The sequence below is a fragment of the Littorina saxatilis genome, linkage group LG10, assembly GCF_037325665.1.
Source record: "Littorina saxatilis isolate snail1 linkage group LG10, US_GU_Lsax_2.0, whole genome shotgun sequence".
Classification (NCBI taxonomy): domain Eukaryota; kingdom Metazoa; phylum Mollusca; class Gastropoda; order Littorinimorpha; family Littorinidae; genus Littorina; species Littorina saxatilis.
This window is the reverse complement of record NC_090254.1, coordinates 20796979-20809210: the sequence shown is the minus strand read 5'-3', so window position 1 is coordinate 20809210 and position 12232 is coordinate 20796979. Positions and strand designations below refer to the sequence as shown.

The following is a 12232-nucleotide window of genomic DNA, read 5'->3' as shown; positions in this document are numbered from 1 at the left end:
TTTTCACAGTAATCTCGAGTGTTGTAAAATCAATTTAAAAATCATCACTTTATTGCATGAAGTTGACAATGACAAAATCAACATCACACAATACTTGTTTGGTGTTAAAAGTAACCAAACGTGCTTAGAACCCCAAACACGTTTTTCGACCGCAATCTTAAATCATTAAATACAATTATGCCTGGCAAACGATTAAAAAATCCTACTTAAATGTTCAGTCAATTTTGACTAATGTTTTTAACATAGACCAGGAATCGAGACGAGGAGGTTGGTGTGTGTGTGTGTGTGTGTGTGTGTGTGTGTGTGTGTGTGTGTGTGTGTGTGTGTGTGTGTGTGTGTGTGTGTGTGGCTGATGGGGTCTATGTCGACCAAAAGAGTGGGATTCCCTGTAGGTCGAGTTCCTGTAGGTGGATTCTCTGTATACCTAAGAATTTAAAATTGGCAATCTAGTATACAGGGAATCCCACAGGGTGCAGTTTTTCAATAAAACTTGCAAACCATACTCGAATTTCTAAGAAATATCAAAAAAAAGATCGAAAAACATCAAATTCTAACGATGTTGCTAAGCATCACGTGACTTTCATTGATATTAGCAAAACGCTACAGGAACTACACCCTGTGGTATTCCCTGTATACAAGATTGCCAATTTTAAAGTCTTAGGTATACAGAGAATCCACCTACAGGAACTCGACCTACAGTGAATCCCATTCTTTTGGTCGACATAGACCCCAACAGTGTGTGTGTGTGTGTGTGTGTGTGTGTGTGTGTGTGTGTGCGTGCGTGCGTGTGTGTGTGTGTGTGTGTGTGTGTGTGTGTCTCTGTGTGTGTGTGTGAACAGGGATTCTACAGAAACTACCGACAGATCTTAATGAAACTTTACACGCGAGTTCCGCCAGAAAATACCCTGACACGATGTTTTTCAATTGTTCTATATAAATGTGTTGATGACGTCATATCCTACACTGTGACGACCTGATTTTCAAAGCAAATTAATTGAAACCTTGGTCAAACATTCTTTGACTCATGCTGGACTATATGATTACATTTCAGCTAGGAAGCTTACAAATTATTCAATTAATTTGCTCATTGGACCAAAATTCCGTGCCATCTCTGGCCTTGAAATCCCGGACGTGTGGATAAGCTTGGAAACCTTTTTTCAGTGCGCTTTACCTGACAGCTAGCAGCAATTGTGATTCATGCGATGGATTCCGTGGAAGGTCATTGATGGGGCCTAAAAGACAAAGTCCAATAATATTTTACTGAAGAACATGCAAACATACCGTATAGGAAATCGCCCTTTGACTCGATTTTGTTTTGCATCACCTGCAAAAACACTCCGATACAGTCCTGCAAACATTCGGCGCGTCATCGGCGAACTGACTTTTCATTGGTTGAATATTTGTGTATCTTCATCCTTGAAGATTGACAATACTGACGGCTATAACGCTGTCAACCGATCACGAGTCTCCTCACGTGATATATCTTGGTCCGGTGTTACCGATACATTTTGCCGCTAGTTAGGCTAGTACACCGAATCAGGCACGATGTAACATTCGCCGAACGTTCGCCGACTTAGTTCGGCTGTAGTTAGTAGCGGGCTTTAGCGGGCTTCACTGTGACCAGGTCATGATGACAAAGAAGCTGGCAGTGGAAAACACGATGACCACCAGGAACATGCGTGAAAACAGGTAGTCGCACGCAGCTGCCACGTCACGCCACGTCATTTCCGCTGACCTTGACATTTCTCCCGGTCGGCCATTACCCACAATCTCATCCCCTTTGTCAGGCTTTTCTGCAGAATTCTTTTCACCGCTTGATTTTACTAATGCATTAGGAAAAGTGGATGTTTTATCTAAGACTGAATCGCTCTTTTTCGAACCCCTTCTGCCAGCAAAAAGCTGAACGAAGAAGCGGGCGCTCTTGTTCAAAGGGAGAGAATCGGGCCTGTGGTGAAGGGAGAGCACCAGGACGGTGAGGAGCACGGAGAGCGCGGAGCATGCGCAGAGTCCCACCAGGTAGACCATGAAGACGGAGATTTGTAGCGATGAACCTGGCAGCGAGTCCATCAGGATGGACAAGAGAAAGGTGAAGGTCAACATCAAGGTCACGCCCAAGGACACCTTCTCGCCGCTCTCTGCGGGCAATGAGAACACCAGCGCGGACAGCAAGGCCAGTAGCAACGTCGGCGTAACCAACGCCAGCGACAGGAACATGGACCTCCTCTTCAACGTGAAGCTGAGAGGAGAAGAGATGATTATGTTTAAGGTCCTGGCATCGGCCATCTTCATGGTCCTTGTATATCTACTACCAGCATCATCATCATCATCATTATCACCATCACCATCACCATCACCATCATCATCATCATCATCATCATCATCATCATCATCATCATCATCATCATCATCATCGTCGTCGTCGTCGTTATCATCTTCGTCGTCGTCGTCATCATCATCATCATCATCATCATCATCATCATCATCATCATCATCATCATCATCATCGTCATCATCGTCATCATCATCATCATCATCATCATCATCATCATCATCATCATCATCATCATCATCATCATCATCATCATCATCATCATCATCATCATCATCATCATCATCATCATCATCGTCGTCGTTGTTGTCGTCGACGTCGTCGTCGCTACACAATTCTTGTGCTCCTTATCACTGTCGACATTGCCGTCATTGACACATAATCTCATGTTTCTGCCCCTCATCTCTTTTAACGCTAAATCCGCCCACGAACTCGGTGACCATCCCAATGTTTTCGCCCTGATCATTGAAAATACTTCTGCATCCTTCTCGAAATGATAGCAGGCACCATCGCCAAGTCTTTTGTACCTAATGGAACCACTCACCTGTATCTGATGCAGCTCATGGTGTCAGATTTCGGTCCACTGGAGGTGTCGAAGTCGCATGTTTCGGTAACAACGCTGACGATTTCCCACTCTGCGTTCTGCTGAGCGTCCTGCCCAAAGTCTCCCTCCTCCCCCCGGAATGTGCCGAACTTGAGCTGTCTCGTGTCGCTCATCAAGGGGAAGACTTCCCACTCGCACACCTGCTTGGGCCAAGGGAAAGGTCGTGTGAAACATTGGCATTGTGCGCAAGAGGTCATCATTGTAAACATTGTGAGCCATCTTTATAACTTTGACCACACACATTTTAAGGAGCCGCTCAGCATTGCAGACTGAGGGCGTTGGCGATGTGTTATCAGGGCCGTTTACCTTCTTATTTGCTTAAGGTCTTCCCTAATTCAGCCCGATGTTGACTTTGTCAAGACTTCGCGAAGTCGTTTTACCGTAAATTCAATGCCACAGCTTCGATCATCGAGCTTGATGAAGAAGTCTTCGCGAAGTCAACTTCGAGCAATTAATGCCAGGCTTTATGTACCCGGGAGGCTTGTTCCGTGTGCCTCTCACTTACTGTCTTTTTCGTTTGTTAGTATAACTTCAGGCAAAAGAAAATAAGAACGAGATCTTGGCACGAGTATTTACGACTTGCACGACCTTGACCAAGCGAAATGAATAGGAAGGTCGAGAGCTTTTGGGGGGAATTCGTACTTTCAGCCTTTGCTCGCTGGTTCTTTTCACAGCAGTTTGACTGTGTATTTGGTTAGGTTTTATTCCGCAACGACTTGGCTACTAAACAACTGAGGCTGACTCAAGCTAATGATTTTTGTGAGTGTAGAAAAGAGGCGGAGTCAAAGCGTGGTTAAACCCTTTCCGCAATTTTTTGTTACAGTCATGTAGTCAAGTTTTGAACAAATGCTTTCAGATAGACTAGGACTCCAGACGGGGGTGGTGGTGGTGGTGGTGGTAGTGGGAGGACGGGATGGGTGTTGTGGGGGTGGGGGGGGGGGATGATCTGTCTCATTTCCATCCTCAGCCTTGCAATAAAGTGATGATTTTCAAAATGATTTAGAACAATTTACGTCACTGTGAAAACTGTGGAAGCCGTTTTCTCATAATCGTGCTTTTTTGTGTGTGCAAAAGTGCCTTCACAGTGAAACACACTCATCTCCTAAACTAAGGGTTCTTTTTCTTACTTTTTATCTATATTCTTACTTTTGTTTTACATATTTTTTTTCCAGAAATGATGTTTCCACACAATGGCAGAGAGGCTTTCTATGACTTACAAAGGAATGCCTTTACAGATGCAGTCAACGTGGGAAAAGATTCTTGTGTGTGTGTGTGTGGGGGGGGGAGGGGGGTGGGGGGTGGGTGTGTGTGTGTGTACGTATGTACGTGCGTGTGTGTGTGTGTGTGTGTGTGTGTGTGTGTGTGTGTGTGTGTGTGTGTGTGTGTGTAGCATTTCCCCCAAAACAACTTTTTAGAACTTTATACAACTCTACATATAGGTTCTTCCAGAGAATATCCCCAGACCATTCCTTTTCATTTTTTTGAAAAAATCCAAAAACCAAGAGACTGCCAACGTTTCAAAATTCAGAATAAAAAAACAAGAAAGGTAGGTTGTTGGAACGTTTGTTATTATAACATATAACATTACCTGCTATTCAGACTTGGTCGTGTGACAGACGTTTTCTTCCACACGAGATTACGTTGATTGTCTAACGAAGCCGTGAGGCTGAGTTAGACATCAGCTAATCGAGTGTGGAAGAAAACTCTGTCACACGACCAAGTCGGAATAGCATTTATGTCTCACAGCTTCAACAGAGGAGAGAACAAACACGTTTTGCCTACTCAAGCTTGACAAACCTAAACACAGGAGCAGCCATTGTCGAGAGATCTACTTTTTGACGGAAGTGACCGAACAACTATGAATGACGTCTCGGTATATGTGAATGACGTCACAGTCATCGTCACAGTCTGTATCTTTTGAAGCATCGCATTCTTCGTGACGTCTTTCTGTGTCTGCATCCGCGAAATGTTTGTTCTTTCCGGGATCTTTGTCATCTATGTTCAGAACTCTGTCCTTCCAGTTTCAGACTAACAGGCCTCCTGAGCGAGCCACTTTCCAAGGGCAGCTAAATTCGCGTATGGAAACAGTACTGTCGTCTGGGATGCCGTTTTCAGTATTCTCAGCGTTGAAGAATTTGTAAAGAGAAGAAACGATAACAGCAAGAGAAATGAAAGTCGTGTGTGCCTTTTGGGGCTTTTGGAGAGACGATTTCGAGTTTGAATCCGTTCTTGCACATGCTCCAAAGCGTGTAACATACAATCTTGCACACGTTTGCTTTAGTAGTGGCAAAGAAGGAAAGCGTGTGACATATATATATGCTACATTAGTCCTAATATATAACGTATGTTATTATAACATATATTATAACGCATACATAACAAACGTTCCAACAACCTACGTTTCTTGTTTTTTGATTTTTCATTTTTTGATAAATGCCCTGAATGACGTCATATCCGGCTTTTAGTGAAACTTGAGGCTGCACTGTCACGCCCTCATTTTTTGATCAGATTGATTGATTTTTTAGTCCAGCAATCTTTGACTAAGTCCGGAGTATGGGATTGCATTTCAGCATGGCAGCTTATTAACTAATTAATGAGTTTGATCATTAAATTTCACAAAATGCTAATCAAAACTACAAAAAAAATCTAATTTTACTTATTTATATTTTGTATTTTTCATAATTGTATTATACCATAGCTTGGAAATGTGGCTCACTTTCTCCCAGTGGAAAGCTAGCAGCTAGATTAGTCGTGCTACCAAGGAGTGTGCGTGTTTAGGTGTAAACAGCCAGATGCACTTCTGTCACAATGACCAAGGTCTTTCACGGTCCAGGGAGGCGAGACAAGGGAGGGTACTCTACCCGAGTCAGCACATCAAGTTGGCCGGAGTCCCTTTCGACCTGGATTCGAACCGTTGACCGGAGCATGACTAGTCCAGTGCCCCACTAATTTAGTTACTAGTATCTTTATTGATTAACGAGTCGAAAAAGCAATCCCAAACTTCCGTGTACGCACCTGTTGGTCAAAGGGGTAGTACATAATGTTGACGGCACAGGAAGTCTGCAGCGTGAGACCTGGACTCCACTTGACTATGCCTTCACTCACCACCTTGAGAAGCAGGCTGTCGTCACCTGGGGACAGACACGCATTCATAAATACATTGAGATAGAAGGCTAGACCGACAGATGGATAGACCGAAAGACTGATAAAATAAATCCAAAAACAAAGAGACTGCCAACGTTACAAAATTCAGAATCAAAAAACAAGAAAGGTAAGTTGTTTGTACGTTGTTATTGACAAAATTACGTCACAGTCACAGTTATGTAACGTAATGTTGTCAATAACAACGTTCCAACCACTTACCTTTCTTATTTTTACATTTAGTCAAGTTTTGACTAAATGTTTTAACGTGGAGGGGGGAATCGAGACGAGGGTGTGGTGTGTGTGTGTGTGTGTGTGTGTGTGTGTGTGTGTGTGTGTGTGTGTGTGTGTGTGTGTCTGTCTGTCTGTGCGTGTGTGTGTGTAGAGCGATTCAGACTAAACTACTGGACCAATCTTTATGAAATTTTACATGAGAGTTCCTGGGAATGATATCCCCGTTTTTTTGGTTTTTTTTTCGATAAATGTCTTTGATGACGTCATATCCGGCTTTTTTGTAAAAGGGGGGGGGGGGAACGGACGGAAGATCAAACCAAGGGTGCATCAGTTTGGAGAATAACAACATAATGCTTGAGAACGGATTCAAATACAAATATTCCAAGAAAGAAAATTTCCAAAAGTGTCTTTGGGAACTGACCTATCTTGAGAGAGGCGTCTCCAAGATACTGGTCCACTGTCATATCGGGGACCCAGATCTGTTTCTGCGGTATGAAGATTGCACGCTCATTCCCGTAGTCATCCGGGTCCCACACCATCAGCTCATCCTTTGAACACAGATAAGATAAGGTAAGATGAAATAAGATGAGATGTTATAAGATATAGGATAGCGGAAGGGCCCCTAATATGGACCACTTTTTGTTTCAGGCTGATAACTATCTCGTTTACTTGCGAAAATGCATCATGTTGTGCTTGGTAGTTGTTCTCTCTTGAGATAACCGACAAGGCCTAATTAAAGCGAAATAGCTTTGATAGCTATTCATCAAAACTTGAATAAAGAAACAGTCAGAACTAGTCAAAATTAGGAACCTAGGCGCCTAGTAGATTTAGTATATAATGTCCTAATAGTTTATTACATAACATCACCTAATGATTAATATGAATTGTCTCTTTTGGTCGGAATATTCCCTGATGACATTTCAAAAATAGCTTGCTGAATGAAACAAACACGAACGCACGCACACACGCACACACACACACACACACACACACACACACACACACACACACACACACACACACACACACACACACACACACACACACACACACACACACACATACACACGTTAACAATGTAAAGGGAAGATGTCACTTACCGTCCACTGGAACTCTAAGCAGACCAGCATCTTTATCTGCTGTTCCTTCATATTGACGTCACGGAGGCTGAGTAGGTTAAGCGTCACGTTGACCACTGTAGGCTGTGACGCGTTAAGGGTAGGTCGCACATTCCGGTTGTAGCCAGTTTCCAATAACTTAGAGTAAAGCTTGTAGAACGCAATGTCGCCGTAAGGTGGTGAAGATTTAGATTCGCACTTGTTCATGGTGAAATATACGCAGAAGAAAAAGTAGGCAAGACTTTGCAAAAGGGTGAACAGTCTGGCCATTTTTGTGTGTGCGTGGTGTTGTATTGTCATGTTTGTTTCTATTGTATGTAGCACAACTCTTTTTTTCTCCTTTTGTTTTTATTCTTCCCTATTTCGTACTCCTTAAAAGCGGAACTGTGCTGTCGTTGTCGTTGTCGTTGCTGTTGCTGTTGACGATGTTATTATTTTTTCTTGGTCTACTTGTTTTTTTCTTGCGGAATTTCTTGAAGGGGATGGCGTGCAGCGAGAGGATCTTGCTGTTTAGTCAACTCTCCCTGCTGTTCAAGACAAAGTGTTGCCGTTTTTAACATAGTTTGTGTTGCTTTAACATTGTCTCTTTTCAAGTTATTTGTTGACACGATTGACAAGAAAGCATGTTTTCTTCTTCAAACCCGAGCAGTATATATATACAACGCTCGTGTGAGTCTTGAATTTCAGACCTTTTTTGGATATTGTTTTTACAATTAGAAGCAAAAATCATTTGCTGAGCTCATTCAATTCCGAAAACACAACTGAAAAAAAGATTCACAGTTCACTTCTATTTTCTTCTGTATCAATTTCTCCAAGTATCCGTACAGAATCTGCTCACAGCGCAAAGAACTTACTGGAGCTTGATACGCGATCTGGCGCAAATAACATATATACCCAGCGAAAACTGTCAAAGGCTGATTAATCTCTTTTCGTTGCCACTGATACTTATACATAAAAATGTCTCCAACATTTGGTACCACTAAATTGTTAACACACATTTCAAACCACAGATAAATATACTCTTCCCAATTTAAACGCCAAAAGTAATTTTGCAATTAAACATCGGCAAACCCAAGAATTGTGTTACTGTTTTCCCCAGTGGACGATTCAGCATCAATTCATTCGCGAGTGAATTCGAAGTAATGAATCACAAATACTGAGTGGGCTGGACTGCTTGCATCCAAAAGAGCTAAGCCATCATTACATTTAGTCAAGTTTTGACTAAATGTTTTAACGTAGAGGGGGAATCGAGACGAGGGTCGTGGTGTATGTATGTGTGTGTGTGTGTGTGTGTGTGTGTGTGTGTGTGTGTGTGTGTGTGTGTGTGTGTGTGTGTGTGTGTGTGTGTGTGTGTGTGTCTGTGCGTGTGTGTGTGTAGAGCGATTCAGACTAAACTACTGGACCGATCTTTATGAAATTTGACATGAGAGTTCCTGGGAACGATATCCCCGGACATTTTTTCCTTTTTTCGATAAATTTCTTTGATGACGTCATGTCCGGCTTTTTGTAAAAGTTGAGGCGGCACTGTCACACCCTCATTTTTCAATCAAATTGATTGACATTTTGGCCAAGCAATCTTCGACGAAGGCCGGACTTCGGTATTGCATTTCAGCTTGGTGGCTTAAAAATTAATTAATGACTTTGGTCATTAAACATCTGAAAATTGAAACCCCGCCCCCCCCCCCCCCCCCCCGGATCCGCCCTTGCACATATTCGAATGGTGCCCAGTGCGTTGCTGCTTTTCACGTTGCAGCCAACCCTGTATTGAGAAACTTAAAAAAATAAAAACTACTAACTTTGTTTCGAATATATGCTTGTGTATTATGAGAAGTGATGACAGTGAATGACAAACAAGCCAACACCTAACCCCACACCGACACCCCTACGACCTCCCCCGCCGCCCACCCCCAACAAAAGGACGTTGTTATCTTTGTCATGACAAATTCTGTTTCAGATTTGTTTTTTCTACGTCATTTTGATCTTTCTGACAACATTGACGTTAGTATTTCTCAATTGTTTTTAACATGATTTTCTAACCTGCACATTGTTCATAAGGGCCTGATTTTCAAGAAAGGACGTAGTGTTTCTCTGAAAGTGACCAGGCAAACTTACTTGTCAATGTTTCGGAGAAGTTTACAAACACCGCAGACTGTAATTGCAAAGTGATTATTTGGAGACCTGGCAACGTTTCTCTTAGACGTTCGTTCTAATTGTACATTAAAAGGTCGCCTTTTCTTTCGCGATTTGGATTGAGATGATATGAAAATGCTATGAGAAAAAGTTTGAATCAGACTATTTAACACAAGCCTCATTTGAATGAAATATTCCTAGTTTGTATGGAAGGGAAAGACTTTTCAAAATCCCTAATAAGCTTGGAAGCCGTACATTTTCAATCATGGTTCAGGTAATGGACTCCGTTGCAGGAAATTGATGTAGACTGAAAATAAAATGACCATTACTATTTTGCTTCGGACATGTAAACAATGTTGCCCTCCGTAGAGATGAGCTCTTTCACGGTTTAGTCGTTTCTATCAAAATAAATAAAATTACTGTGATAGCTCAGATCAGTTGACGCACCAAATTACTGTTTGACCAGAACTCAGCTTGAATTCATTTCATCATATAGGTTTTTTCTCTCTTTTGATCACAACCGCTGAATACCAACGCATCGAATCAAATATAAAGAGAAGATATTTTACCTTGATAAACCGTTACAGAAAACCCAGCGTTGAGATCTCCCTCAGGGTGTGTATATGACAACCAAACTGAGGATTAGCTTGCGAAACAGTCTTTTTTTTTTTTTATCTATTGACGCATCTAGTCTCTGCATATTGAAACGCCAAATTGGTTAACACAGTGCATTCAAACGAGAACCGTGGACATTGGACAAAGCAACCTGAGCGTGGGTCTGGTACCGATCGAAATGTTTTGTGGGCCGAGCAAAGTTTTTTTCTTCAATCAATTGACGTATTTAGTCTCTGCATATTAAAACGCCAAAGTGTTTAACACAGTGCATTCAAACGAGAACCGTGGACATTGGACAAAGCTACCTGAGCGTGGGTCTGGTACCGATCGAAATGCTCTGTGGACCGAGCAAAGTTACAGGCAGCGTAGAATAACGCATTATATGGCCGTGAGGTCGATGCAGCTTATTAGCGGCAAAGTTATTTTCGGCAAGAAGCAATAAACAATTCAGTCATATATTAGACGCACACAGTACAGCCGATAAGCCGTATTCAAATTAACGAAAAGGAACAAACCTTGTTTGCTAGCTCTGTCAAATGAGTTATACATTGCGCCAAAGAATAAGAGTGCCCCCTCAAAAAAACACCTATAATTATGTTACAGTACATTCTCAAAACCAGGACATTTACAAAATCCTTGAACATTTGAGTAAAATTAATTTGTAAATTTTCTTTTGTTTTCTCAGGGATTTTACAAATGTTCTATAATTACCTGTTCTGAGATTTGCATTTTTGTTGTTGTAATGAATTGACTAAGTAGGCAAAACGATTTAGTAAATTTGTCAAATTCTCCAGAATCATAGGAAATATGAACATTTCATGAATTTTGCATGCTGATTTTGAGGAATTTACCAAAAGGAAAAAAAATAGCTTTGATAAATTTGGCAATTTATTTATATTTCTAAGACATTTGTTAATTTCTTGATTTGTTGCATTCTGTTTTTGTTGTTGATGTGAATTAATTTAAACAGGAAGATTGGTACTAGTATATTTGTCAAATTCCTCATATTACTAGAAAATATGCTAGTTATGTAAACTGTGCATGCTGATTTGAATGATTTTACGAAAAAATAAAAAATATTCATAGCTTTATTTTTGTCTGGTTTGTTCTAGCTACCTTCTACCTTATCCCGTCACACACACACACACACACACACACACACACACACACACCCACACACACACACACACACACACACACACACACACACATATATACATACACACACACACACACATATATATATACACACACACACACACACACCACCCACACACACACACACACACACACACACACACACACACACACACACACACACACACACACACACACACACACACACACACACAAATATGTTTGGCACTTTAGAATAATCTCAAGGTTTTGTTGATGTCATACCTGTTGCCACCGGTGTAACACGAAATTTTTACTTCACGAAAAATTTACTCTGGAGTAAATATTTCGTACGAAATTCTTACTCCGAGTACACTTTTCGTACGAGAAAAGAACTCCCCAAGGCACGAACAAATTACTCCCTCCACGAAATTTTTACTCCCCATTTTATTTTACTTCCAGTAAAAATATCGTACGCAAAAATGGGATGCGGGCGAAGGGATAATGCCAATAAGTGATCTCGCGCACACGAATGTCGCGCTACCCTCCTTCCACCCCTTCCACCACCAAGACTAACAGGGGACAAGGGAGTGAAAATTTCGTACACCTGGATTGCTCGTGTTGGGGTGAAGTAATTTATTCGTTATTTATTCGTGAGGGGAGTAACATTTGTGTACGAAATGTTTACTCGGAACTCACCTGTCTTGGGGAGTAATTTTCTCGTGCAATGGGGGAGTGCTTTTTTTCGTAAAGGGAGTAACTTTTTCGTACGAAATGTTTACTCCGGAGTAAAAATCTCGTGGGAGTAATTTTCTCGTGTTACACCGGCAGTATGCGTGCGTATGTGTAAGACGTGAAATAGCTTTTCAGGTGAATTGCCTTTACTGTATTTGTTGGAGGAGAGTCTTTATAGTCTCCTTCTTCGTGTTAGGGTCTTGACGTTGG

At 41.6% G+C, this 12232-nt stretch overlaps 1 protein-coding gene across 1 annotated transcript; it reads right to left on the bottom strand.

Moving 5' to 3' along the window:
* Positions 1 to 1611: 1611 nt before the first annotated feature.
* On the bottom strand, positions 1612 to 7633 carry LOC138977804 (neuronal acetylcholine receptor subunit alpha-6-like). The gene is made up of 5 exons (XM_070350411.1): positions 7409 to 7633; positions 6730 to 6856; positions 5949 to 6064; positions 2874 to 3073; positions 1612 to 2236 (listed from the first exon to the last, which is right to left on the bottom strand). Exons 1-5 carry the CDS (start codon positions 7631 to 7633, stop codon positions 1612 to 1614), a joined length of 1293 nt encoding a protein of 430 aa, XP_070206512.1.
* Between the last annotated feature and the right edge of the window lie 4599 nt (positions 7634 to 12232).

Excerpts from the sequence above, each read along its gene's own strand:
- LOC138977804 (XM_070350411.1), bottom strand. The coding sequence starts at position 7,633 with ATGAACAAGTGCGAATCTAAATCTTCACCACCTTACGGCGACATTGCG. Across the intron at positions 6,857-7,408 it reads GCTTAGAGTTCCAGTGGACG|GATGAGCTGATGGTGTGGGA; the intron begins GTAAGTGACATC and ends CTGTGTTCAAAG. Across the intron at positions 6,065-6,729 it reads AGACGCCTCTCTCAAGATAG|GTGACGACAGCCTGCTTCTC; the intron begins GTCAGTTCCCAA and ends GTCTGTCCCCAG.